Source organism: Chrysochloris asiatica, unplaced genomic scaffold, assembly GCF_000296735.1.
Source record: "Chrysochloris asiatica unplaced genomic scaffold, ChrAsi1.0 scaffold00415, whole genome shotgun sequence".
NCBI lineage: Eukaryota > Metazoa > Chordata > Mammalia > Afrosoricida > Chrysochloridae > Chrysochloris > Chrysochloris asiatica.
Window position 1 is genome coordinate 970545 of NW_006408933.1, and position 27430 is coordinate 997974.

The 27430-nt window shown below is 53.6% G+C and overlaps 1 protein-coding gene across 2 annotated transcripts; it reads right to left on the reverse strand.

Moving 5' to 3' along the window:
• Window positions 1-813: 813 nt before the first annotated feature.
• On the reverse strand, window positions 814-26538 carry PFKL (phosphofructokinase, liver). 2 transcript variants are annotated; one of them, XM_006876784.1, is made up of 22 exons: window positions 26395-26538; window positions 18068-18141; window positions 15522-15599; window positions 14872-15061; window positions 13198-13363; window positions 12794-12838; window positions 12298-12406; window positions 10193-10288; window positions 9568-9660; window positions 9290-9415; window positions 9016-9080; window positions 8233-8296; window positions 5826-5972; window positions 5443-5513; window positions 4556-4643; window positions 4009-4161; window positions 3067-3231; window positions 2485-2546; window positions 2218-2329; window positions 1472-1571; window positions 1281-1386; window positions 814-984 (listed from the first exon to the last, which is right to left on the reverse strand). In XM_006876784.1, exons 1-22 carry the CDS (start codon window positions 26477-26479, stop codon window positions 837-839), a joined length of 2343 nt encoding a protein of 780 aa, XP_006876846.1. In that variant the 5' UTR covers window positions 26480-26538; the 3' UTR covers window positions 814-836. The 2 variants fall into 2 exon arrangements, with proteins under 2 accessions (XP_006876846.1, XP_006876847.1); XM_006876785.1 differs by having other exon boundaries at window positions 837-984; window positions 5826-5979; window positions 8231-8296; window positions 26395-26449.
• Window positions 26539-27430: the final 892 nt, after the last annotated feature.

Below are 27430 nucleotides of genomic sequence, written 5' to 3' on the forward strand. Positions count from 1 at the left end.
AGGACTCTGCTGCTAGTAACCCTGAACCACTGAGGACATGAGCCAACACTGTCCCTACACCTGTTTTGGCTACTTTGCTGCTCCTTCTCTACTTGCCCACTCCCAAAGCACCATGGGATGCCCCAGCCCAGATGACATCTGGAGGACCATTCAGGATCTTCGGGTCTGGGGGCCAGTCTCAGAAACTCTCCTGAGACCAGGGTAGTGTCATGAAGACTGAGAGACCATGGGTCCTCTGCCCCTCAGGAAACACACCCAAGGCCAGGGCAGGCTCAGAAAGGTCTACCAGTCCTGGAGAAGTGAGAGCTGTCTCCAAGAGCATGTGTGCCTGAAGTCTGGCCCACAACAGGGTCAATGAAGAGCCCTACAGTCCAAGTGGGCAATAGTGGGTTTACCATCCACCTGCGTGGCCAGGCAGCCCTACCTACCTGCCCTAGAAAGTTCTAAGGACAAAATTCCACAGTCAAAATGATTTTATTTATAGAAAAAGTGACAAGGGATGGTCATCCAGTGGCCACTTTGGTTGGCACATGGTCAAAGGAAGGCCCAGCCCCTCTGAGAGGCCAGAAGGTGCATTGGGCTTCATAGGCACACCTCGGGCCTGAAGTTCGGCACCCGAGGTATTCTGTCCATAGGCAAGAGGTGTGGCTGGGATGAGGGCTCATGAGCTGGCCTCAGACTGACCTGCCCAGGAAGCCCGGCTGCAGCAGGAGCTAAAATGGACACCACCCCGCCCGCTTGCTCCCACATAGCCTCTAGGCCTCTCTGTCTCAATGCCCGGGGCTGCATTGGTCTCAGAGGGGTTAGCAAAGCAGGGGCAGTGGGCTGGGCTCAGTTCAGAAGCCCGTCTCAATGCTCAGAGTGCTCCGGGTGACGTGCTCCAGCTCCCCGGACACGTAGTCAGCCATGCTGATGCGGTAGTGTGCCAGCATCTTCAGCATGAGCCGCAGATTCAGCCACCACTGCTCTTTCGGCATGCGGTGCCTGAGGGCACACGGGAGGATCAGGGCAGAGCTTCCAGAGCCCCGCCCAGTACCCAACGCCCAGCACTGGGCTCTGGATGCCCTGCTCCCCATACCCGCCCTGCATTCCCTGCCCCTTGCACCCAGCCATGCAAGGTTCCAGGTTCCCACCTCCCCTGCGCCCCGCCCTACAGACCTGCCCCACATTCCCTGCATATCCAGCCCAATGCGCTGACCAGTCTCCAGGCTAGCCTCCAGCTCACCCCAATCCCACACTACCCTTTGAAGATTGGGGGCGGAGCCTGGGGTGGAACTTACTCAAAGTCCGTGTCTTTCTTGAGCTCCGTGACAGGGCTGAAGGCCACAGCCTTCTTCTTTAAACCGATTACACAGGCTGAGTCAGGGGCGTTGGCGAATACTCGTCCTGTGGATGCAGGCAAGTGTGAACCTCCAGGCCATGCACAATGCAGGTGGGGCGCATAGCCGCAACCCCCAACCCGTGCATGTACCCTTTCGGTAGACAGTCTGCAGCTTCTCCGACATCCACAGCATGGCCTTCATCCCCAGCTTGGTGCCATAGTTCCGGTCAAAGGGAGTTGGAGCACCACCCTGTAAGTAGAGGTTTCATTCTGCCACTAGCCAGGCCACCTAGGCCTGGGCTAAGGCGGGAGGTAGGGGGGTTGGGGGTTGGATGACAGGAAGGCCTAGCCAGGAACAAGTATCTGAGCCTCATAATGTGGCCACAACATAACCTCACTAGGAACTTCCACAGGGAGCTCGGGATATCCTCACGCTTCCATCCTCTGCACTTTTGCTGGTGCTGTTCCCCCTGCCTGGAAGGCCTGGCTCTTTTTCTCCACCACCTTGCTAAGGATGGCAGTGGGCAGCCAAGTCACTAGGCTAGGTGACATCAGTGGTCCATCAATAAGCCACAATTCCCATGGGAGGAGATGGACTTGGGCCTCACAACAGGGAACCATGGGATCCTTTGCAGTGAGTGACAAGGGTGGGACACCAGGGTCTAGACAGTCAGCTGACTTGTGTGGGCAACCTAGGAAAGGACCAGGAGCAGGGCTCAGGGTGTGAAAGTCCTGTCACTTAAGCTCGAGAATTTGGCAAGATATGAGCATTTAGGCCTCAGTCTCCTCACCTGCTGGGCCAGGTACAGAAAGGAGATGGAAAGGTAAAGGGGCTAAACTTGTGTTCCATGGAAAGAAAGCTGTGACCTGGCTGGAATCCATGTCACCTCCCTTACCTGCTGCAGATGGCCCAAGACATTGGTCCTACAGTCGAAAATACCCTTCCCTTCTGACGAGTACAGGTTATAGAGAAACTCCGTGGTATAGTGCTCATGACACTTCTCATTCCTGGAGGGGGTACCACAAGGAGTCTGGGGTAAACAGGCCAGTTCAGGTGTTGTCCCTAATCTAAAGCCCCTGCCGAATCTGACCACAGACTGGGTTTGGCTAAGCAGACCCCACCCCTCCCAGGTTGCCTGGACACACGACCCCAACAGCCGCACCGAAGCACGAGGCCCCTCTGTATCTCCGTCTTCATCTTCACTGTCATATGCTCCACGTTTGCCTGCAGTTGAAGAAGGGACCCACACAGAATCAGCCGGGAGCCAGAAGGAACCAGAGACATTAGTCTTCAGCCCCAAGGCAGTCTGGGAAGGAATTCCAGGCACATGACAGGGCAGGATAACAACAAAGCAACAATGTGGGCCCAAGGCCACCTTAGGAGGGGTGCGGATGGGGAGCACATAGGAACGCTGGGGTTGACAGGTATGGGGTGGGGGCTTGTGAGTAGGGCCTAAGGCTGGGCGGGCATGGCACTGGGGGAAGAGTCTTCTCGGCCTAGGTCTGAGCTGGACGTGAAGCCAGGCAGAGTGAACAGAGCCACTGATGAGGGACACAGGGGACAGTGCATGGGGCTTGGTGTGATGGGGTCTCCACACAGGTCATGAGTTCCGAGGCAGAGGGGCATGCCCAGTCGGTTTAAGTGCAGCCCAGTATGTGACTTAGAAGCAAACCAGATTCAGCCCCAAGGAGTGTGCCACAGGGTGGTCTGTAGTGGGCTGGGGGCAGGGACAGGCTGGGCGCACCTTTAGGTCTTGGATATTGAACGGGTCCTCGAAGACGTAGGCAGCATCTGCACCCACGGCGATGCCAGTCACAGTGGCCAGGTAGCCACAGTAGCCTCCCATGGTCTCCACAATGAACACACGGCGCTTGGTCCCCGAGGCTGACTGCTTGATACGATCACAGCTCTGCAGAGCCACAGAGCTGTCAGGACCTCCATGCCCCTCCATGTGACAGACAGAGGCCCCAGTCTCCCCACCAAGTAACACTACCCACTCCCATGCACAGACTTGGCAGGAGCTGAGGGCTGGAGCAGGGGAGGCCTATGGAACCTGAAACACCACCCCCACGGGTGAACTTGGGAGCCAGAGCTGACCCATTCTCAAGGCTTAGAGCTGTGCCCCTTGGGGCAGGCTTCTGTAATAGGGGAGTTCCATCATTGCAGGTACTCAAAAGTAAAGCTGAGGACACAAAAATCCCCTCAGAGGGCTCTGCAGGACGTGTTGAGGTTTAGATCTTCCCCAAAATCTCAAGGGAACACATCCCAAGTCCAGGACAGGTCCTTGCTCATCGATTCTTTCTATGTCCCTCCAGACCCCAGGCCTCCCCACCCCACACTCATGAGTACCCGTTCTGCCTGTTTTCCTTCCTCACGCAGCCCCTGCATTATTATGGCAGCCCCTATCCAGGTATGCACCCAGCCTTGCAGACTGAACAGGGGTGTCAGGGTGGGTACAGTCTGCTACAGTTCAGGAAACCAAGAGACCACCGTGGGAGTTAAACCATGGGGCCACACGGTTGAGCGCACGGATGGGCCTGATTTGGCTCCGAATGTTCCCTAGAAAATCAGTGGAGGGACACCCCCGGCAGTAGCCAGGATAGGAGGAATGGAAGAGTGGGCACAGGCAGAAGAAGCCTATGGGTGGACCCTGGGTGAGGGTGACAGTGGTGTCCCTGCACTGCACCTCCATGGCGGCATTGACGGCAGTGTCTGAGCCCAGGCTGAAGTCTGTGCCAGGCACATTGTTGCTGATGGTGGCTGGGATGACACACATGACGATGCAGAGCTCCTCATAGCGCCCTCGTGCCTCCACCAGCTGCAGTACCCCCTCATAGGCCTGCGGGAAGGATGGGGGCCAGAGGTGGATGGGTTCAGATAGGGACACAGGCCTCCCCACTCCCAGGACTAGGTCAGGTGGCAGAAGTTACACTCAGGAGCTCAGCGGTTTCCTGTGGACCCAGTGTGAACTAAGGGCGCCTTTTTTCCCAGGAGGCTAGGCTAGACAGACCAGAGGGAGGCCCCCGCTTACCCTCCTCTACCTCAGCCTCATACCCACAGTCTGAACAGGCTTTGGGGAAAGAGAGGAAAAAGCCACTGTTTATTCATTACCTGCCTGGGAAATGCACAGACAGACCAAAGCCACTCTGTCTCCTGTCCCAGGTTGCCACCCCTACCTGCCACCATCTGAGATTCACTGGCCCCAGCTCCATCACTGGGGCCAGTCGGCTCACCTCAAACCCACCAATAACCAGTAGGGCGTGGATGCTGTAGGTGCGGATGCTCTCTACGATTTTCTCCATGTAGCTCTTGGGAAGGGTCCTACAGCCCAGACACAATCACAGCATGAACATGTGTGAACACACATGAATGTGGACCATGCCCATTACTCCAGCCCAGGACGCCAGGCTGGAAGAATGTACATGACATTTCCTACAATAGCAAAATCGACCATTCCTTGGCCATTCCCACCACCAATGAGTCCCTGAATTCCCCAGGCGTGATGTCCACTTTAGAGATGAGAAGACGGAGGCTCAGCACCTGGGAAGGTGGTGTGTAATGCCATGGGATCCCCTAGTTGGGAATGGCAGCCGGACCTCCCTCTCACTCGAATTTCAGTCCTCTGCCTTGCACTATCAGTCTCTGTCCTAAAGGACCCAGGCCTTGTCCTCTCCTCCAGGATCATGGGGCACACAAAGGCAGCAGGGATTGGTGGGATAGGGCAGTCAGCTCTCAACGCTGTACAGGACAGTGGTCCCTCCCATGGCTTCTTCACCCACAGTCCATCCCTGAGCAAGTGTAGCAGAGACCACCAGACCCTGAGATGATCTGCATGAAGAATTCTCCTCCTCTTCTCTCTCTTCTGTCCCCAGAGGAGTAGGCTGTGTCCACTGTGGACCTGGGGCTACCTGAACAGCCTTCCCCCACACAGGTGACCTTGTCAATGAGCTCCAACCAGGAAGGTCCCCATATGAGGGCTTGGTCTATGACACCTGTCCAGAAGGGAGTCCCTCCTCAGGGCCCATGGTTGCCCCCATACCCGGGCCTGGAGACCACGCCAGAGAGCTCCCATCCCCAACACCCCCATGGTCAGAGACACTGGGCCTCTGTAGCAGCTCACCTTTTGGTCCCCAGCATGGAGCCGCCTCGCCCCAGCCAGCCAGCCACATCATGCCAGCCCACTTCCTGCACCTGTCAGGGGAGGCTCAGCCTCAGGAGGGTTGGATCAACAAGTTCAAACTAGCTGTCCCCTTCTTGGCTTGGGCAAACACTAGCCCCTGGATGCTTGGGTAGAGTGTAGGTAGCATGGCCACCAGCACCCACACCTTTATTTCCTGGGGTGCTACCTGCCCTCCCTTCCAAGGGTCTCTGGTTTGCCTTCTTCATTCATGGGAACTGGACCATGTCACATGGCTTCCCATCATCATAAGCAGGCTAAAACAAAGTTACCCACCAGCCAACAAACATACCAGCCCCAGCCCCCAGCATCCTGCTGCCACTGACCTGTCCCTTGGCCAGGCCCTCAAAGCCATCATGCACGACGTAGACCGTGTGGCCTTGGCAGATGCCAGAGCGCACCGCTGCACGCACAGCCGCGTTCATACCAGCTGCCGGGGCACCCACATTCAGGATGGCCAGGGAGAAGTTGGTCTTTGGATAGAAGTGGAAGGAGGCAAGATCAGAAGACATGGTAGAGTGTGGAAGGCACCTGCCCCCAGTCCAGGAAAAGGGGCCCAGGTCGCAAGCCAACCAACACTGTGAGAAAGACCACCCCCTGGAACAGACACATGTCCTGCTAGCTTCAGCAGATTCTTTTAAAGGACAAGGGAGGCATCGGACATGCCCGGCTAACCAACAGCCAAGGCCTCATGAAGCACAGTTGGCATGTCTGCACCACAATGAACAGTCAGGCTGTGGGGCACTTCCAGAATTCTCCACCAGTAGCCTTGCCCCTCAGGGCGACGGCAGCCCCCGAAACCCCACAGAGACAGAAGGCCAGTACAGCTGTCCTAGGAGCCATAGCCAATGTCGGAATATCCAATTAGCAAGGTAAGCATGAGCTGACTTAGACTTCCTAACTGTCTGTAATGAACAATTTCACATTTTCTCACCACATCAAAGACTCTGCTTCTAGGTATGGCTGGCATCTCCCAACCCAACATCACCTTCCCACAGAATCAAAGCCTCTTTCAAATGTGCAGTCTCTGACAGTAATGGAACACCCAGTAAGCAAGGTAAGCAAATGAAACCTATGTAAAATTTCTCACTACAGGTGAGCAAGTAAGCACAAGTAAGCCCATGCTTCCTCTGCTGATTGGGTAATTTGCCAAGTCCTGGTATGGCGCTAGAGAATAAACACTAGACCACAAGGTCATTTGAACTGCAAGATCGGTGGTTCACCCCCACCAGTCACTCCTCAGACCCTATACAGGGTCACTGTGAATCAGAACCGACTTGGCAGCACTTAACAACAGCAAGGAAGTAAAAATAAAACAAAACGACAATTGAAACCAAGTTGACTCCAATGGCAACCCCATGTGTATCAGAACAGAACTGTAGTCTACATCATTTTTAATGGCTGATTTTTTGGAAGCAGATCCACTGGGTGAATTAGAACCTCAAACCTTTTAGTTTGCAGCCAGGTGCTTAAGTATTTGCATACACACCCTCCCACTCCACACACACACACACACAAAAAAAAAACAACCTACTGCCATTGAGTCAATCCCAATTCACAGCAACCCTACATGGGGTTCTGGAAATTGTAAAGGCATACTGTATAAATACCAGTGATGCTAGACTTTCCTAGGGCCACCACACTGACCATGGCTCACTGTTGTACGCCAGACGTCAGATCATGGACCCTCCTCCCAGTGGAGAACTGGCATTATCCCCATCTTTTAGGTGAAGAAACTGGGAGATTAAAGGTTAAGCAGCGAAAAGTCCCTCGTCCAAGGCAGGTCCTGAGGCACCTTAGCCACAAGGACAGTGGAGAGGTGTGTCCATTCCATAAAACCCCAGGGAGACAGTGAGTGTGCACAGGCAGAGTAGATTGGGGCAGAAAGGAGCTCCTGGCTGCTCCAGTCCCAGGGGCAAACACCAGCAGAGGGAGATTTCAGTAGCAGATGGCAGATTTCTCTCCAAAGGAGCACCCTGGTCAAGGGTAACAGGGCGCCAGCCCAACCAAGACTCCCTGGTGTGACCTCACTCTCCAGCCCTCACTTTTCTCCTACCCCTGCCCCTAGCCACTGTTGAAGCTGGGTTTCCACATCATCCACCTGCCACCCCCTGCAAGGTCCTACTGCCTGGGACTGTTCTGATGGCACCTCTTCCTTGTCCCATGTTATTGTTATGTGCCATGGAGTCAGTTCTGACTCATAGTGACCCTGTGCAGGGTTTTCCGAGGCTGTAAATCTTTACGGTAGCAGAAAGTCTCATCTTTCTCTCCCGCGGAACAGCTGGTAGTTTCGAACTGCTGACCTTGAGGTTCGCAGCCTGATTCGTAACCACTATGCTACCAGAGAGCTCCTTATCCCATAGTAACTAAAAAATGAGCCTTAATTGAAGAGTTTTTAACCATTTTGGCAAGTTTCCTTAATGGCGCTCTCCTTCCTGAGTTCCATGTATTGATCTGACCTAGATTTCCCCCAGCTCTCCACAAAGCAGCCAGCCAACAACGTGGTTGGTGCTAACTGCCACTCCAGACATGACTGTTGGGATCCCAAGGACAAGTGGCACTTGGGTCTGCAGCAGGCAGAACAGGGTGCACAGGTGAGACCACAGCAAGAGGAGGTGTTACTCAGTGGGGGACACCAATGATCTGATGAGCACCCTGATGCTGCTTCCATCTGGGTGGACCAAAAGCAGATTTGCAGCAGGGCCCAGCAGGAAGGCCAAGCGCACACTGTACCTTCTCTTTGGAGATCTTCTGGTGTGCAAGGAGCTTGTAAATGTTCCAGTTGTTCTCGAAGCTCCTAGAAAGGAAGCCTGTCATGCAGCGCATGGTCCACAGCTCAGCACGTGGCCATACAGACACACATGGGAACACAGTCACGTGGAGCACAGCCCCCAGCTCAGCAGGAAGTTACACAACATTTGGTCACATGGTACACAGCCCCACAATTGAGCAGATCACACAGCATGCAGCTCAAGCAGCGTCATATAGCACGTGGTCCTACAGCTTAGCCCACCATGTTGCATGTGATCTTCAGTTCAGCCTCAAAGAAGCTGGACATGTGCAGAGTCCAAGGAAACCACTCGTATAGCTGTAACGGCCTCCAGCCCAAAGCTCAATCACAGAGGAAATGGACATGTATGTATGAGTCCCACTCTTGTCTCCACAATCCCTCAGTTAGATGCCTTTGCTTCAAGGTATACAGCCTCCATGCAGCAGGGGACCAAATCACCTCAATAGTAAAGTACACATCCCTTGATTACTCGTACACACCTAGGACCTTAAGTGGTTTCCAGCCTTTCGGCACCTTGGTCTATGCCTGCCTTGCTGCCCTGCCTGCTTCCCCTGTCTACCAGGCTGCTCCCTGTCCTTGGTTCCTTATTAACTCGGCTCTACTGTAGAACCCTGGAGAGAGCTCCAGGCAAAGTCTGAGCCCCGTCTCTGTCTCACAGTGCAGGGCACAGCTGTGAGAGGGTCATGTGAGCCAGACAGGCCACCAAGCACCCTCTTGGGCCTCACCTGCCCCGGAGCTGGATGGCTTCTTCAAAGCGCTTCTCATCCATGGCCTTCTGCACCTCCTTCGTCTGAGAGAAGAGAAACAGAGCACACCATTGAGACAGGGCTTGGCATACACCCTGGGAGGGAAGGATGTGCCAAACGTGCTGGCCCCATTGGGAGAGCGGCCAATACACAGGCCAGCTCTCAGGAGAGTGGACAGACCACTGGGTCCTCCCCCACAGGGGACATGTCTGGGCCCCACTCCCTCTCAGCCTCCCGGAGACCCAGTCCTCACCATCTGCACGCACTCCATGAGGGGCAGTCGCACAGATTGGTTCCCCGAGAGGCTGACCACGCAGGCTGGGGTGTTAGGCGTGGCTTCCAGAAGTGCCATCACTGCTTCCATGCCCATCTTGCTGCTCTGCACCGGGAGGTGGATGGGTTAGCCTCCATGGATGCGGCCCAACCACACATGCACACACATGCATACATGCACACACAGACACGTGTATACATGCACACCACCCCCAAACCATGCATGTATGCCCAGGCCTAGAGCAAATCCCCACCTACCAGGATACGATCAAATGCCGAGGGGGTCCCTCCCCTTTGCACGTGGCCCAGGACAGTCACTCGAGTGTCGAAGCCTAGGCGCTGGACCACCAACTGCTCAGAAGGAAAGAAAGTCAGGAATCCTGGGACTTGGTGCCCTAGCCCCTGCCTGACTATGTCCCTATCTACCACCAGGACTCCTGGGTGTAGGCACTCCAGGTCCCCTACAGAGCTGACCTAGGGTTTATGCCCACAGCCTCTGAGTGTGAGGTCAGGCTCCATCAGGCCATGGTTGTGGGGTCATTGTGCACAGAAAAAATCACAGATGATGGTAGACAGGGTCACAAGGGGTTAGCCAAAGGGAGAAGGGCTGGGCCCAGTCATAGATTTGGCAGCATGGGGGGCTGCACTGCAGGGAGCATGTCCTGAATGAGGGGCTGCGTCCAGGGCTTCTGGGGAGCCTGGCTGCATGCACCCACACCTGCTTATGACTTTGGGAGGAGGTGACATCTTTCATTGCCTCAGGTCTGCATCAGAGGGGACCCCGAATCTCTGTGGTGTAAGGATCAAGAAGGACCTCACCACAACCATGTGTCCTTGTGTCTCTCCCCACCCATGTAACCCAGCTCCCCACCAGCACACTCACATCCTTCACATATTTAGATGTGATGGGCTTCCCATTGCGGTCAATGGCACCCTCTGCGATGATGATGATGTTCAGTCGGGACCCTCGGCTCCGAGTCTACACCACAGGGAAACCTCAGAGTCAGCTACCTCTCCCTGTCAGCTGCACCTACCACCATCCCTCAGCAGAGTCTTGGCTCCGCACACTACAGCACTCACTAAGTTCACGGCATCCTGTCTCACATGGGTGGGGAAGGGAGGGAAAAAATCCACCCCCTACTCTACAGTGAGGAAATAAGGCCTAGGGAGTCTAAGTATCCACTGAAAGGGAGGGCAGAGGTCAGGCCTTAAGACCTCTAGTGCCAGAAATGGGGATAAGGGTCAAGAAAGGAAGAGGAGCTTGAGTGGGTGTAGGCTGGAGGGCTCTTGGCTTGGGGGCTAGGGAAGATGGCTCAGTAGGATCAGGTCCTTGTGGAGCCTTTTTTGCTCCTTGACCACACTCTAAGCACTGGGGCTGGGAAGTTTATGAGGGAGGGAGAGGCAGCTGGAACAGACCGTCCCAGAGCCATCAGGCCCAGACTAACTGACAGGTAGAGAGACTGAGGCTCAGGCCAGCCCAGGGAGGTTTGCGCACTGGCCACAGCGCTGTACATAGCCAGAAGGTACTGACCTAGGTCAAGGACCTTCCAGACGGCCCTCACTGCCTGGCCCTCAGAGCCTGACTGAGTTCAACAGCCAGTATGCCATGGCAAGAATTAATTGTGGTCAAGGTGGCCCTCACCCTGGCTACCAGAATCCAACCCACCAGGTCAAGGCCACACTGAAGCCAGGTCTCCAGGGTGACATGACCTCATCCAGTGGCCAAGAGGGCCTCCACCCTGTCCTTTACATTCCCTGGAAGGTTCCAGGAGAAGTGGGTAGGGGCCACAATCCCCCCTGGCCCTCGACTGGGCGGAGCAACACAGCTACAGGGAGGTAATGCCCACATCCCCACACAACTACAGCCGGAGGGTAGAGCCAGCCCCAGGCACCTGCTGACCTCATCCTGACTGTGTGTGTGTGTGGGGTGGGGGAGCAGGGAGGGTGCTGCTCTCCCAACTCTGAAGACTGAGGGGCCCTAGGCTTGATCCTGGGACCCCAGATACCAAAGGAGAAAGCGCAGAGCCACTGAAAAGATAAAGGGACAGAGACGCGGAGAAGACAGGGGAAAGAGGGTCTCACACACACACACACATATACAAGGTGACTGGGAGAGGGAGGCTGGGAGAGGAGGGAGCCGAGAAAGCCCCCATCCCTCTCTACAGAGACACCAGCATCACCTTCAGCAGTCAGTCTGCCATCCTGGCCCAGCATGGTGTGGCCATGACCCCTTGCCCCCATCACTGTCTCAGGGCCTTAACAATAATGCCTTCGGGCCCTCAACTTCTCCATGGTAGCTACCTCAAATGTCCCCACCTCAGAGCTACCCTTTCTGCCCACCTTGGACTCTCCCCTCAGAAGCTCTCTGGATGAACACTGACCACTCTACCCCTCAACTTATCCCCAAGGAAGAGCTAGCTGAGGCAGACACTTTCCTCTGGTTACCAAGCCAAGAGGTCCTTCAACACAGGCTCCCTCCAGGGTCCCCACGATGTGCCAGCGCTGCAGGGCAACCTGCATGCACCAGGCAGGAGTCTCCTACCTTAACCTTTCTGTAGCTGAGGACAAGCTCAAAGTCACCAGAGCTTCCAGGTGCCCTCCAGAAAAAGAGCAAACCAACCCTTCCCCATGTGGAACAGCTGCCCTCTGCACCCAGGCCCATCCTCACCTCGGACTCTGCTGGGACCACTGTCCATGACCCTGTACACAACACCACCAGGCACTCCCACCACCATCCCCATCTCCCCAAGGCAGCCCTGAACCTGGGAGAGGACTTCACTGCCTTCTGCCTCCTCACGCACCTGAGGCAGTACAAGTGGAGCATAAACACATTCATCGAGCACACGTGTGAATGAATGAACAAAGGGGGGACCAAGGTCCCTCAAACACTGCTGCCCAGCAAACCAAGGGCAGTGGGAGGCAGCTTCATCTCAGCACCAACTCTTGCAGCAAGCCCTGGGTGAAGAGCCCCACCACCAAACCACTCACCTCACCGAGCCTCTCACACATGAAGTTCTCCCAGCCGTCTTCGGGGGGCGCCTCAGGGATGAATAACCAGTCGGCTCCAGAGGCCAGCGCAGAAACCAGGGCCAGGTACCTGGGGGTTGAGAGAGGCTGGGCAGCCACATAGAGGGCTACACCCAGGAGGCTGCCCAATGTGTGGCAGAGCCTCTAGGCCTAGACCAGCTCCGAGGACCAGTCCCCAGTCACGGGGGTGCCCCCACCTGCTGAGCTGCCTCTCTCAGTCCTTCTCCCCTTCATCCAACCCCCAAAGACAGGGCTTTGCACAGCCCGAGCTTCCTCCCATTCCCACTGTTCTCCATTCCTCCATCCACATGAAATGACACATTGCCTACGACATGCTAGATGCAGTGTGAGTGCCAGGCAGAGCAGTGGCTGGGATGGTATAACCACCCCCTCTTCTGCTCCCCAGAAACCTGCCCCAAGTCCTCCTGCCCTTCAGCTGAGCAGGATGCCCTCTTACCCACAGTGGCGCCCCATCACCTCCAGCACGAAGGTCCTCTGGTGGCTGTTGAGGCAGAACAGAGCAGAAGTATGTCAGTACCTTCTTGCTCACTGGAGTCAGAAAGGGGAGTGATGGACAGGTACCTGTCCCCTTATACACTGGGGCACACCTGAGCTAAAGGACACCTTGGCCCCTGACCAACCCTAGTGTCACACCAGGGGGGATGGGCAGCCGGCAGAACCAGGCCACACTACGAAGGTCGCAAGGGAACCTGTCCAGAGAGAGAGAACAGAACCCAAGCTCTTCATTCCCACTGCAGGTAACTGTCCCTGCTGGCTGGACACATGACACCACAGTGCCACCAACCACCAGCATCCCCTGGTCCTGTGTTCCGGCATGGCAGGGGTCTTGGTCTTGCTGACCTCTGGGCTGTGGTGGTGATGGCATCAATGACCTCCATGATGCGGTGCAGGGCCGAGTCGGTGCCAATGGTCATGTCTGTGCCACAGAAGTCGTTGTCGATGGAGCCCACCAGCCCAGCGATGTTCAGGTGAGAGTAGGTCTGTGCCGTGCTCTCAGAGATCTTACCTGGGAATGGGACATGCAGGAGGGCTGGCTGAGGTCCAGCCTAATCCAGCTCCTGCAGCTACCACACAGGTGGAGACCCCGAACAGCTAGCACAGGGCCTGAGCCACAGCCCACCCAGCGGGAGAATCAGCAGGTGCCCAGGAACCCCAAGCTCAGCTTCCTTCCAGGAAGAGGCAAGTCCTCTCACAGATGAGGCTCATCAGCCTGACAGGACAACCCCAGGGAATCCTTGTGTGCCCCACACAAGGGGTGGGGAGTGTCCCAAGTATATCCAAGAGGTCACTTTCTGACTGGTGCCCTCATGACTTGTAACTACTTCGGCAAAATGCTCTTAGGAACCATTATAAACAATGCTTGTCAACATCTGTATGTGGGATAGGTAAGCTATGTGTTGAGCTGTGTTGCCCCAAAAACATGTTGAAGTCCTAACCGCTAAACCTGTGAATGTGACTTTGTTTGGAAACAGGATCTTTGGGATTGCTATCAGTTAACACGAGGTCACACTGGAGTAGGGCAGGTCCTAATTCTATATGAGCGGTGTTCTTATAAAAAGACAGAGACACACACCTACACAAAGGGGCAGCTGTGTGGCAATGCATTCTCAAGTCAAGGAAAACCTGTGGCTATCAGACTTCTGAAAGACAAGGAGGAGCTATCCTAAGAGATTTCGGAGAGACAGTGACTCTGCCAATCCAGAGTTTGGAGTCACAGCCTCCAGAACTGGGAGATAATAAACCCCTGCTGTTTTTAGCCACCCATTTTGCTGTACTTTGTTACAACTTCCCAAGGAGACTTCCAAGAGCTCTCCTGGTTCTTTGGTCCCTAGGTCCTCAAAACCTGTGAGTCAGATGGTTGGTGAGGGTCTTTGACATATTTATCTACACTAGTATCTTGTCATTGTGGGATGAGAAGACATGACCTATGTAATTTCCACTTGAAGCATGTTATTAAGATGTGTGCTTTTTCTTTTTAATGTTACATGGATATTCTCTGCTTTCGGGGATCAAAAGAGGTGTGCCTGAGTCTCGCTTTCTGAGGTTCTATCTTGGCGTTATGCCATCACAAAGGTATGTATGGAGAGGGTCCACTCACTGTTCCTCTTCCTGGGGTTTGGTTTGATTTGCTTGTTGGCTATTTAAAAAACCACTTATACAACTCAAAGCAGTGTTTTTTTTAGCAGATATTTTTCTAACAAATGACTAAGTATTTTAACATCAGTGACATAAACCAAGAACTGTGCCCACCCAATGGGTGGCCTGAATGTTTTCTGTGCCACAGTGGCTGACAGGAGTCAGGGAATAGACCCCATGCATCTACCCCGGAAAACTGTCTCAGCTGGAGGTCCAGGACCAAGGATATCTGGAGTGGGAGTTGCCACCCACTTGGGTCAACAGTGTGCCCACCTGTCAGGGACCAAGACCAAGGTTACCTTGTTTGAGGGCTGCTACCTGCCTGGATCAGCAGCACAAAACCAGGTCATAGCCATGCTGGCCCAGCTGCACACCTACCTTCCTTCACCAGCTTAGCCAGCAAGCTGCCCCACTCGCTGCGGAAGATGTTGGCACCTGTGAGGCTACCGTCCCCACCGATGACGCACAGATTGGTGATGCCACGCTGGACCAGGTTGTAGGCTGCGGCTAGGCGCCCCTCCTGTGTGGTGAAGGCCTTGCAGCGTGCGCTGCCGATGACGGTACCACCCTGCACCAGAGACAGGTCATGGGCATGGAGGGGTGAAGGGTGGGGTGGCCCCATAGCACCCCCAACACGCAGCAAGGGTACCCTATAGAACTGAGAGGAAGGCCAAGGGGTGTGTCTCTTCTACCTCCAGGGCCTTTTGCCTCATATGTAAGATGACAATGAGAGTGTCCATCCCTCAGGCTGGTGATGGTCAGAGTAGGTGAGGGAGTAGGAGGAGTCAGTGCCCCTAACACATACTTACACAGGGACACACTAACACACTCAAACACACACTAACATGTCACAACCACACACAGAAAGACTCACACACACACACCCGTAGCTGGAAACTGAGAGTGAGCTAGCAGCCAGAGTCCCCAGGGTCCATCCCAACCCTGCAACCCCATGACAGTGGACAGCATGTCCAGTCACAATGCTGGAGCCAAGATAAACAGGAAGGGTCACCAGGCCACGGGCTCACCAGCTGGATGATGTTGGAGACACTGAGCCAGTTGGCCTGCTTGATGTTCTCACCTCCTTCCACGAGGCCCTCGTAGCCCTGAAACCAGAAAGGGACAGCAACATGGGCAGGCAGCCCAGAACAGACGCACAAACCCTGTCTGTCTCAATGCTTCAGAATGCAGCCAAAGTTCTCGTAGCAGGAAGCAGCTCAAGACTCCTGACCACCTGACCTTGGATGTTGAGGCCCAAGCCAGTGGTTACAGGCTACCTGGGAAAGTGGCCTGCCCTGAGACCCTCTGTGCCCAACCCCCCTCTACTGGGCTTGCAGTCTCATTCCTCAGTATAAAGCACATTGGCAAGGTGCTCAGGTCAACGAGATCCTATTGGAAGAATCTGAACACACCATGTACCTGCACCCAGGTGGGAATCTAAACAAGACCGGTGCTCAGAAGCCCAGAGGTGTCGTCCAGGCCCAATTACCAAGAGAGAACAGCTCTCCTGGCTCCCAAGGAACAGAGCCCATCCTCCGGCTCTGAACTAGACAGAGGTGAACAAAGTCTGTGTTCTTTGTATCTAACTTCTGCTTATATACAGTCTGTGAGGAGCAGTCACATTGCTGTGTTTTTGTTATTGTTAAGTGCTGTGAGTCAGTTCTGACTCATAGCGACCCTGTGTAGGGTTTCTGAGGAGCGGCTGGTGAGTTTGAACTGCAAGGTCAAGTACTTATCCTACGGTGCCACACCAAGACTCCACATTGCTGTGTTCAGCTGTATGTTTTCCGTGCTCTGTCTCCTGCTGGTGGGCACAGGTGGTCCTCTGGAGCTATTAGGAATGAGGCTGATGAATACTTCCTGCCCCAAATAGGCACGTGATTTATTTCCAGGAAGGGTGGGTCGTGGGCAGGCTGCTGCCCCACTAGGAACCCCAAAGGCAGAGAATTTTCATGGGGGGTCACAGAAGGACTGACTGCAGCACCCCAGTGTGAGGTAAGAGCCACTTCTCTGGCTCATGAAAAACCAAGCCTCTCACTGCCTGGGGACCACACCAGCCCCCACACTACCTATGCAAAGAAAACGCAGAAAGTGTCCTGAGACTACTCACTGTTCAAAGCAGGCAGCTATGAAACCCATAGACATCCTACTGCAAACCCCCAACAGCAGGCAGGTCTCCAGAGAACCCAGAAAGGCAGCTCTGGCCAGCTGTCAGCTGCTTCTCTAAATCAAAGTCTCACCAACACAGTCTCAGAGTCGCTTTCCTTGCCCTGGAACTTCCTAGAATGTCCTTGAACACCTCCTTTGTCAGGACTAAGGCAGGAGACCCAAGAGCATTTCTTGGCAAAAGATTTTGTGGCTCCTCCTTAGAAGGGCGGGCCCTCAGCTCAGAAAAGCAACTGTTTGCTGAACCCCTCTTGTACCAAGGACTATGAAATGTGCTTTCATATTCTGTTAGCTTTTGTCCCCTAAAATCCCCATGAGGAAGGACTTGTTATCCCCACAGAAGACAGTGAGGGTCAGGAAAGTAGAGGCCATACCCCATATCTCCAGCATACAACCTCTAGGAGCCAAGATTTGGACCCAGTCTCCCAGTCTTTCAGTCCACATTCTATCCACTAAACTAGACCATGTCCTGGCAAACTTCACAAAGACTCTGGGTTATTATCAAGGTGGGAGAGAGCCCCTGCTGGGCTCTTGTGGTCATGGACCCCTGAGACTGAGAAAGCAGAGCTCATCTAAACCTGGGTCTGTGGGAGCCAGAAGGAGGGGCTGGATAAGAGCAGGGAAGAGCTGGAACTACTAGAGATGGATACATCTTACATAAAAAGAAAAAACAAAGTAGCAAAAAAAAAAAAAAAAACCCAGATAGTGTAGGGCATTCAGTGCTCAAAAAAAGGCCCGTCAATCTGCTTCCAAAAGGACTATAATCAGAAACCTCCTAAAGAGAGTTCTACTCTGTAACACTGACTCCTGGTTGGTGAGAACGTGTGAAAATGTGCAGGGTGGTGGTACAGCCCAGGATGGGCTAGGGAGGGGGCTGGAGGTAAGTGAGAAAGGATGGGCCAATGGGCACCGGCTGCGGCCACCAGGCCCCCTACTGTCAGTAACAGACCAACTAGAATCAAAGAGAACTAGCACTCAGCAGTTATGCAAGGGGGATATTGACTGCTATCCCACCATGGACCCAAGTGGGAGTGTGGTGAGAGGAGAGTGAAGTAGGGGTGTGGTGGGCCCCTCCTATATATCACACTCTGAGCAGCCTCAGGGAGACCCCGCCTCGAACCCTTGGCTTTGGGCTGCACAGAGAACAGTCACCCCTCTTTCCTACACCTCTCCTCCTTGTCCCCACCTGTCTCCTTCCTCTTGCCTCTGCTTTGTATTTCCTGTCCCCCATCACCTTTCCCCAGGCAGCCTCTGAACTTGTACCCACATTCCATTCCTTCCTAGTAGCTGAGCTGATAACTCCCCTCCCAAACCCTGGTGGGCTGCGGACAACTGGAGACCATGCCACACAAACCAGCCACCAGCCACCAGCCTCCAGCAGGCGTGCCCATACACCACCACACCTTACCTCACAGATGAGGAAGACTTTAGCACCCACGTAGATGCCCATGCGGGTCACGGCTCTCACAGCAGCATTCATGCCTGTGAAGGGACCGTGGAGACATGTCACTCACACAGGTGTCAGGTGATCGGAGGCCCTGACGTTCAGGAGGCCTGGCTCACCCACAGCTGTCTCCCCAAGTCCCTGTCCTGCCTATGGTAGACATAAACCTCAACAAGCTGGATTCGGCCTCCACGAAATGCCATGGACATTTGGAAACTAAGATAGTCCCCTACAAAGACACAGTCCAGCCTGAGGTGGAGACCAGGTGTGTGAAAGGTGAGACAAAGACCTTGGAAACCCTGACACCACCACAAGGGAGGACTCAGACTACACAGGCTCTGGGACTCAGGTGAACTGTGAGCCCTACAGAGCCCTCAGAGGAAAGAGGCAGCCAGGGTGGGCAAGGGGCAGGGACAGGTGAGGGAGCCCGAGCCTGCTCTGAACCTCCATCAGCCACCAAGGAATGTTCCAGATCATTTATGGCTCTCACTCCGATCTCTTGCTTCTCCAGTACTTCTGTACACAGTGACAAGACCACTGGCCACCCTCAGGCCCTGGCCCTAGACCTCATTAGTGAAGGCCCTGTTCCCTGCCAGAGTTCCTGCTCCCTGGATGGTGGGGAGCAGAGGGTTAACCCTTCCAAATGCACCCCTTATTCCCAGCTGCGTTTCTACAGGGTTCTTTCCCAGCTGAGGCCCCAGCGAGGGAGTGGGAACAGATCTGTCTGGAACAGCCTGCCCCCTACCCTTAGGGCAGAGGGTCTGGTTGTCAGGGAAATGCAGCTGCCTCAGATCTTGCAGCCAGAACAGGTCCCCTGGTGCCACCAGCCTCAGACGGGCCACCTTCTTCTCCCACCTGTCCCCGCCGTGTCCTAACCCCAGACCTCAGGACTGGGATTGAAGACAGTGCCCAGAGTAGCCACTCTGCAGAAAGTGCTGAGGGTCCTGATAAGATGAACAGCTATGAAGGGGGGAGGGGTGGCACCCAGGAACTGCTTGGAGCTGAGGGGAGTTTTATCCCCTTCCCTCACTGCATGTTTGGAGATTACACCAGGTTGAAAGTGTCCCCCTAAAAGTCAAGTCCACCTGGGACCTCACAGCTAGACCTTGTTTGAAAGTAAAGTCTTTGCAGATGCAGTTAACATGAGTGTATACTGGAACAGGTTTGAGTCCTAATCCTTCATGTTGTTGTGTGCCATCAAGTCAATTCTGACTCTGATGTCCCATGTGAGAGAGTAAGTACTACCACATAGAGTGTTCTAGGCTGTCATCTTTTCAGGAGCAGATGGTGAGCCACACTAGATGGGCTCAAATCGCTGGCCTTTTGGTTAGCAGCCAAGCACTTAACCACTGCACCACCAGGACTCCTTAATCCTACATGACTGGTGTCCTATCTGAAGAAAAGAGACACAGACACACAGACAAAGGAAGGCCATGTGAAGACAGAAGTAAAGATTGCAGTGATGCAGCCACAAGCCAAGGATCGCTGGCAACTACCAGGAGCTGGAAGGGGCAAGGAAGGATCCTCCCCTGTAGTCTTCATAGGGAGGGAGCAGGACCCTACTCAGACCTTGATTTCAAACTTGTGTGTGCGGTCCCCAGAACCACAAGAGATTGAGTTTCTGTTGTTTTACACCACAGGACAGTCATACAGAGACTGAGACCCAGAGAGGACAAGCATAGGTGTTCCAGTGGCCATCAAACACTGGAGCCAGGCTGGGCACATTTTAACCATGGGCAAAGCAGGGAGGGGATGATCATGTCCACACTGTTGGCCCATGCACAGCGTTTGATCATGTCTCCTGTGCAGGGCAGTGGCAGATGGTGGTGATAACTATGGTGACATTATCAGGACACTGAGGAAGAGTGATACCATGTCGTCTTTCAGAAAGAAGCAAAAGGGGAAGAGAGAAATGTATGTCTGCAGAGAGAGATGTCTTAGTCACCTACAGTAGCTGTTCACCACAAGAACAGAAATTGATTTCCTTTCAGTCCTAGAGGCTATAAATTCAAACCAGGGTCTCTGTCATGTTGAGTCCTTCCTCATAGGTAGCCTGGGGTCTGTTAGTTCTTCTGCCTGTAGACAATCCTTCCATGGCATCTCTCTTCCCTTGTGTATGTGTCTCAGTGTCCATTCTGTTCTTTTTATAACTCCAAAGTGATTAGGTTTAGGACCACCATATTCTAGAATGGTTTCATTAGTGTAAGAAAAGAAACCCTAGATTTCCAAAAGGATTCAGCATTATTTTGGGAAGTATATATAATTCAAACCATAAGAAAGGAAAAAGCAGAGTTCCTGAGGTTGGGGGACACTTCCACCAGAGCTGGACAACTGGACAGAACTGTACTGCAGTCTCCACAGCATCCAGCACACTGCAGGAGCTCATGAAACTCATTTTGAAGGAAGCCCCCATGCGGCCTTATGGGAAGTACAGGCACTGACAGAAGCCAAGCAGGGTGGTCTCTGCTCACTTCCCAGCGGTACCAGAAGGGCATCCGTGACTGTGGCCTGGGAGATGCTGGGCCCACGGGTAGGTAAGGGACACACAAACCCTGAAAGCTAGTTGCCAGTGATTTGCCTCGAAGCTCCTCCCTTGAAAGCCCTTGTCAGCAAGGACACCAGTGACTTAGTCCAGAAATTATTCAGGAGTGATGTCCTTTATGCAATCAGAGAGAAAGCAAGAAGCCCAGAGTCACTGGGCCAGAAGTCAGGTCTTCCCTGGACACCATCCCATCCTTGGATGCCTAGTGTTGGGGCCCTAGAAGCACCCACCTGCTGCCCATAAGCCCATGGCTCCATGCACAGTCTACAATGCTGAGCTGTCCCAAATCCAGTAACAGCATTTTCCCTGAAGGACAAGTATGACTGTGACCAACCCCCTCCTCCAGGTTACCGCCCTCCCTGTCTCCTTAGACACACATCCACATGTCTTGCTTATCTACTGGGTGTCCATTAAGCAACCCTGGGTCCCTCTAGGGTGTATAGCTTACTCAGACCTTTGCTCTGGTTACACAAGTCTCACCCTGGGCATCTTCCAGCTCAGGAGGCAGGGTCCAGGTGTGAGGGAGACTGGGAGGACTGACTACACCTGACACAGGGCCACAGCCCTGACAACAAACAGCCTCTTGCCATTCTGGGTATTTGCCACTATGCCCATTCTACAGAAGGGAAAACCAAGACAGCCATCCCGCATTGGCCAGCTCAAGCCAATGCCCCCAGACTTGGAGTGGGGGTAGCAGATACTCCATGCTGCCTGGAGGGGGTACAACCCTCCCCCTACCCACATGGAGTTGGGACTGCCAACACCCTGTGCGGGGGCCAATCCTCTCTCACCCTGCCCAGAGCAAAGCCAACAGCAAAGCCTCCTTCCCTCACTGACATCCCTGCAGGTCCCAGGCTGCCCACACTCCCAGCTTTCACATTTTAAGATCTGCATCCCCACCCCACTGGTGCTGAACCTAGGGCTCACAGTCAGGCTCCAAGTCCAAATCTGACCTTTGGCAGAAAGTGGGGAGGCAGCAGCTGGGGGCAGGCTAAGGAGATCAGGCAGGAGGGGGCCAGGGACACAGGCCCATTGTCCAATCTGGAGGTCTCTGGAAGCCACTGGTGCTGGGGTCATGTCAAGTCACAAGCCAGCCTGGTGGGCTGGTCAGGAGCCTTCAGAATAGTGAAGGACCCTGTGGTTAGTGAGTGTCTGAACCACACCCTAGGCTTCCAGATGATTCCAAGGCACTCTGCTCAACTAAATCTACTAGACCTGATAGAAACAGCCAACACCACATTTTGTATGCAGTCCTCAGTAGAAGAGCAATGGGCCCAGTTATTTGAAAACTCTTAAATGTTAGAATGGGACTTCCAAGGCTCACACAATCCACCTGCCAGTCTGTCGTACTGTGGTGGCTTGCACGTGGCTGCTATGCTAGAAGTTATGCCACCAGTTTGTCAAACACTTTTGGAAGCCCTCACATAGCCTCATGGGAAGCACAGGCACCAACAGAAGCAGAGTCACTCATAGTGGACAGCTTTCAGTAGAGCCTGGCGATATGGTTTTGAAATTATCCAATAAAAGCCCTATGGATCTGTCAGTCCTACCTTTTAACAATGGATTCCAAACCAAGTCAAAAATGCTGTCATCAAGTGGATTCCAACTCACTGTGACCCCATAGAGCAGATTATAGCTGTTCTATAAGGTTTGTGATGCTATAAAGCAGACTGCTTCAACTTTACCCTGTGAAGCAACTGATAGGTTCAAATCACCAGTCTTTCAATTAGCAGTGCAATGTGTAACCCACTGTACCGCCAGGGCTCCTTTTAGCAACGGGCTAGCTAATATAACAACAAAATAAATAAATGGGACCTCATAAAAATCAAAAGTTTTGTTCATCAAAACACACACAAAGAAAGTGAAAAGACAAACTACTTATGAGGGGGAAGTCTTCAGAAACCTGATTGTTGTTGTTGTCAAGTGCCGTCGAGTTGATTCCGACCCATAGCAACCCTGTATAGGGTTTCCAAGGAGCAGCTGGTGAGCTTGAACCGCTGACCTTGCAGTTCAGATGGCTTTGCAGTCTGGCGCATTAACGCACAGCGCCACACCAGGACTCTTAAACACACACACATATATAAAAAACTTCAACAGCTTAACAAAAAGACAAATAACCAAATCAAAACAGGAGCCAAGGACTTGAACAGACATTTCACCAAAGAAGGTATGCAAATGGCCAACACACATGGAAAGATGCTCAAAGTCATTAGCCATCCATCACAGCCATCTAGTTGATTCCGACTCATAAAGTCCCTGTTAAGGGTTTCTGAGGCTGTATATCCTCATCTGTCTACCAAGGAGCAGCTGGTGGGTTTGAACTTCCAACCTTGTGGTTAGCAATATAGTGCTTCTCCTACAGTATAGTACTACTCCTATTGCTCCTTCATTAGCCATCAGAGGAATTCAAATCAAAATCATAATGAGCTACCATTTAACTTGGTCAGCAGTTCAAATCCACCAGTCAATCCTTGGAGAAAGATTAGGTTTTTCTACTCCTGTAAAGATTTATAGCCTTGGAAAACCTAGACAGGGTTGCACACCACCATCACCACCACCACCAGGATGGAGATGATTTTTTTTTTTTTAAAGCAAAAATGAACAAATGTTGGAGACTATGGGGAAAGGATATTGGAACCCTTATTCATAATAAAATGGTACAGCCACTGTGGAAAAGTGTGGCAGTTCCTCAAAACATAACTATCATACGACCCAGCAATTCCACAGCTAGGAATAAATCCAAAGGACTTGAAAGCAGTGATACAGCAGACAGGGAACCTGGTTTATCAAACACTAAAGGAGCTCTGGTAGCGTACTGGTTACAAATCAGGCTATGAGCCTCAAGGTTAGCAGTTCGGAACTACCAGCTGTTCCACAGGAGAAAGATATGGCTTTCTGCTTCCATAAAGATTTGCAGCCTAGGAAACCCTGTACAGGGTCACTAAGAGTCGGAACCGACTCCACGGCACATAATCACCACCACCATCAGGCCATCCCTGTGAGCGGGAATCAGCTCCAGAGCAGTGGGTTGGATTTGATTTTTTTAAGCTACCGCGTCCTGGTGTGATGCTACAGACTAATGTGTCAGACTGCAAAGTTGTTTGAACTGCAAGGTCTGTGGTTCAAGCTCACCAGCTGCTCCTTGGAAACCCTATACAGGGCCGCTATGGGTCAGAACTGACTCAATGACACTTATCAACAGCAATTTTAAGGGGCAGGGGAGGTGGAGAAGTCAGGGAACTAATCCTCCTAATCCTCACCTTCAATAACAGACATCAGCACTCAACAATGAGCAGCCAGAAGGGTATCATTCTGGGTTACTTAGCAACATGGAAAGGACTAGAAGAAAAGCCTCAGAGATTTAGAAGTAACTGCTTCCAGGGGAGACCCAGAGTCAAAAAGAGGAATGAACTATGTGTTTTGTTATAAGTCTTCTAGATACTTTTGCACCAATTACTTGAATAAAATCTGTATTTTATCTGTTGTTTAAAAACAACCACCACTTCCCTGCACGCCATAATCCTCAAGCCAGCTAACAAGGATGGGGAAGTGGCCAGCACTGGCAGGACAAAGACATCAAGGTTGACTAGCATGGACTTCAAGGTGGCCTGTCTTGCTCTCTCCTACACCTTTTTACAGAGGAGAAAGCTAAAGCCTGAGGGGAGTGCTTTAGTTCCAATCACAGAGGAGTACGGGCCCTGGGTTCCAGAGACTCCATGAGGTTGGTTTGTTCTTAACACTCCAACAGACCTGGAGGTCAGGGATGTGCACTTTGGGGAGTCCCATTCTTTCCCACTGCCAGCACAAGGGAGCATGCCTGTAGATGGGGGGAGGAGGGGTGCATAGAAGAGCACATGTGTGGCGACATGAGGGAGTTTATCTGACACAGGGGAGCAGGTGTGGCACCTGAGGACTGCCTTTTTGTGGAAGTCACTGTCCCAAAGGCAAACAGAGCAGCCAGTCTGCAGTTGGGATGGCGGGAGTTATGCTGGAGAAGGGGCAGCTACTCAGCCTGGGAACACAACAAGGGTGGTTCTCACACCTTCCCAAACAGAGAGGCTCCAGGTCTCCCATGAATAGACACCCCTTTCCTTTGTCCAGTGATAGCTAGCAGCTACAGCTACTAGCTACAGCTACATCATCCTCCCATCTATCACACCAGCCCTAGGTCCTGAAGTGTGTGTGTGTGTGGGGGGGGGGGGAGAATTTAAGCCCCTCCTCTGTGTTCAGCGATAACTGACACCTACTTCTACTCCCCAAGCATCAGTCTTGAAAGGAGTGGGGGAATAAGGGAGGGACCTTTGCACATGCCTTCCCACACCCTCAGATCTGCTGTCTCTGTCTTGTGAAGGAACCTAGGCTTTCTTGGGCCACAGGGCCTGTGGGTGGGCGCTCTGACCTCAGGAGGACCCTGCTCCCTGGCGACGTGGTCTAGTCTTTCTGTAATGCCTATAACTCAAGTTCTCTAGTGACACTGGCCTTTCCAGTGGGCTAATCTGATGAGTCCTGCTATGGCACTGTAAACACTGGACCGCAAGGTGGGTTTGAACCACAAGGTCGGCAGTTCAAACTCACCAGCCACTCCTAGGAAACCATGAGTCAGAACCGACACAACAGCACTTAACAACAATCTCATGATGCTCAGTGCCCTGCAGCATTACTGCAGACTTGCGGGCAAGCACAGATGTCCAGCAACAGCCTGAACTCACCTAAACATGGAAGGCAGTGGGGCTGCAGATTGCAGACAGCAGTATGTCACCAGCCTTCTTGGACCCGCTTACTCAGCTCACTCATAAACACCACCTTTCCCCTATCTCCTCCTACACTTTGGAGTACAGGGCGGGATCAAGGGCTAGAGGTTAGAGGTGGGTTATGTTTTGCTTTTCTGAAATCTCTAAAAAGAATATTCTCAGACCCTGCCCAAGTGCCCCAGGCACTGGCCTCCTCTCCTAAGTCCCTCTCTCCATTTGTTAAGAAAAGGTCTCCACTCCCCATCTCAAGTTAAAGATGCTCTGTGTCCCTGTGATGCACTCTAACCATCCAAGAATGAAAGCACTAGATGTAGACCAGTGGTCAGACCCTTGTCATTCCTGACCTACTCTGCCAGGCTTAACCGCAGATGACCATGTTCGAGCTTCCACTGTACTCAGGGATATAGGGAGTGGGTAAGAGAGACCCCCAAATCAGGCAGAACTCACCTCATCCCTCCCCCCACCATCCTCGCCCAGGCCTGTCCAAGTTTGGAGGTGGAGGGGGCGAGAGCGCTATCCGTATGCCGGCGGACCAGGATAAGGTCCAAGAGTCAGGTGGGGGGTCAGGTGGGGGGTATTTGAGGGGTACAAGCTCTGGAAGCCAAGGTTTCAGAGGGAATGGAGGTCACTGGCGCCCCAGAACCAGGAAGGACCTCGGATTCTCGGCAGCAGAACGTATTCTGAGCCCGCTCCACCCAGCCCCTGGAAGATGGGGCCCCGCAGCACGCGCCCGACAAGTGTCACTCAGAAGAGGAGCCCGCGCAGTCAGAGGGGCAAGAACTCTGGGTCCCCGACCAAGCGAAGCGCGGAGGCTCGTGTCCCGCCGCACGTACGCCACCACCGGCGCGTGGGCGGAGTTCGGGTCCCGAGAAGGCAGAGCCAAGGCTGACCCCGCGTCCCCAGGGGCCTAGCCCAGGGCTGCAGGGAGCCTCCAGAAGAGAGTGGAGACGGGTAGCAGGGCTGCCTCGCTCCTCCCAGCGACAGAGCCCCGCGCCCACCTTGTGCGTCGCCGCCGCTGGTCAGCACGCCGATGGCTTTGCCAGCCCCTGACATCCGCAGCTTCTCCAGGTCCACGGTGGCCATGGTGGCGGCCGAAACCAAGGGTCGGCGATTGCTCTTCCGCCACCGGTCTGCACGCTGCAGCCGTCTGTCGCGGTCCCCGCCCAGCACGGCCTGCGCCACCGCGCCCGCTCCGCCCCCTCCAGGGTCACCGGTCCCGCCTCTGCTCTCCTACCCTGCCCCGCGCACCTCCCCTGGCCCCAACTGCCACCTCTGGCGGATGGGGTCGCTATGGCCTGGGCAGCAACAATAGGACTGGGAAATCACCCCGCTGCCCAGTAGCAAGTATGGGGCTGATAGCCTGGCCTCATCAAAGACGAGGTCCTGCACCTACCCACCCCAGCGGCCTTAGGTGGAGAATTCAAGTTGGGAGTAGGGCTCAGGCTTGGTGGGGCTAGGCTGGCAGGACCAAACACGTCATCAGAAACGTCCACTTGGCTGTCCTCAGCCCAGGGGTTCCATGCACCCACTTCAGTTCCTAAACCACCGCAGCAACAGCGTTGACCTGCATCCTCCACTTGTTTGGAACGTGGGTGAATTTGGCCTGACCATGGATAGCTAGTGGTTACGAATCAGGCTGCGAACCTTAAGGTCAGCAGTTTGAAACTACCAGCTTTTCTGCAGGAGAAAGATGAGGCTTTCTGCTCCAGTGAAGATTTACAGCCTCGGAAACCCTGCACAGGGTCGCTATTGGTGGGAACCGAGTCCACCACGGCACTTAACAGCAACAACATGGATATCTTTACTACGTTTCTAGACTGCTAACCACAAGGTTGGCGGTTCGAGTTCAGCAACCGCTCCCCAGGAGAATGATGAGGCTTTCTACTCCTAAAAAGATTTAAAGCCTCAGAAACACTAAACAGGGTCGCTATGAGTCAAACGGACTTGACAACACTGAACAGTAACAATCACATATGTTATTGTTGTTGTTAAGTGCCCTCAAGTCGATCCCGACCCATAGCGACCCTGTATAGG

Coding starts and splice junctions, on each gene's coding strand:
- PFKL (XM_006876784.1), bottom strand. CDS start 26,479: ATGGCCACCGTGGACCTGGAGAAGCTGCGGATGTCAGGGGCTGGCAAA. Junction 3,232..4,008: donor CCGTCAATGCCGCCATGGAG/GTGCAGTGCAGG, acceptor GTGGCTCTGCAG/AGCTGTGATCGTATCAAGCA. Junction 985..1,280: donor AAGAAAGACACGGACTTTGA/GTAAGTTCCACC, acceptor GTGTGCCCTCAG/GCACCGCATGCCGAAAGAGC.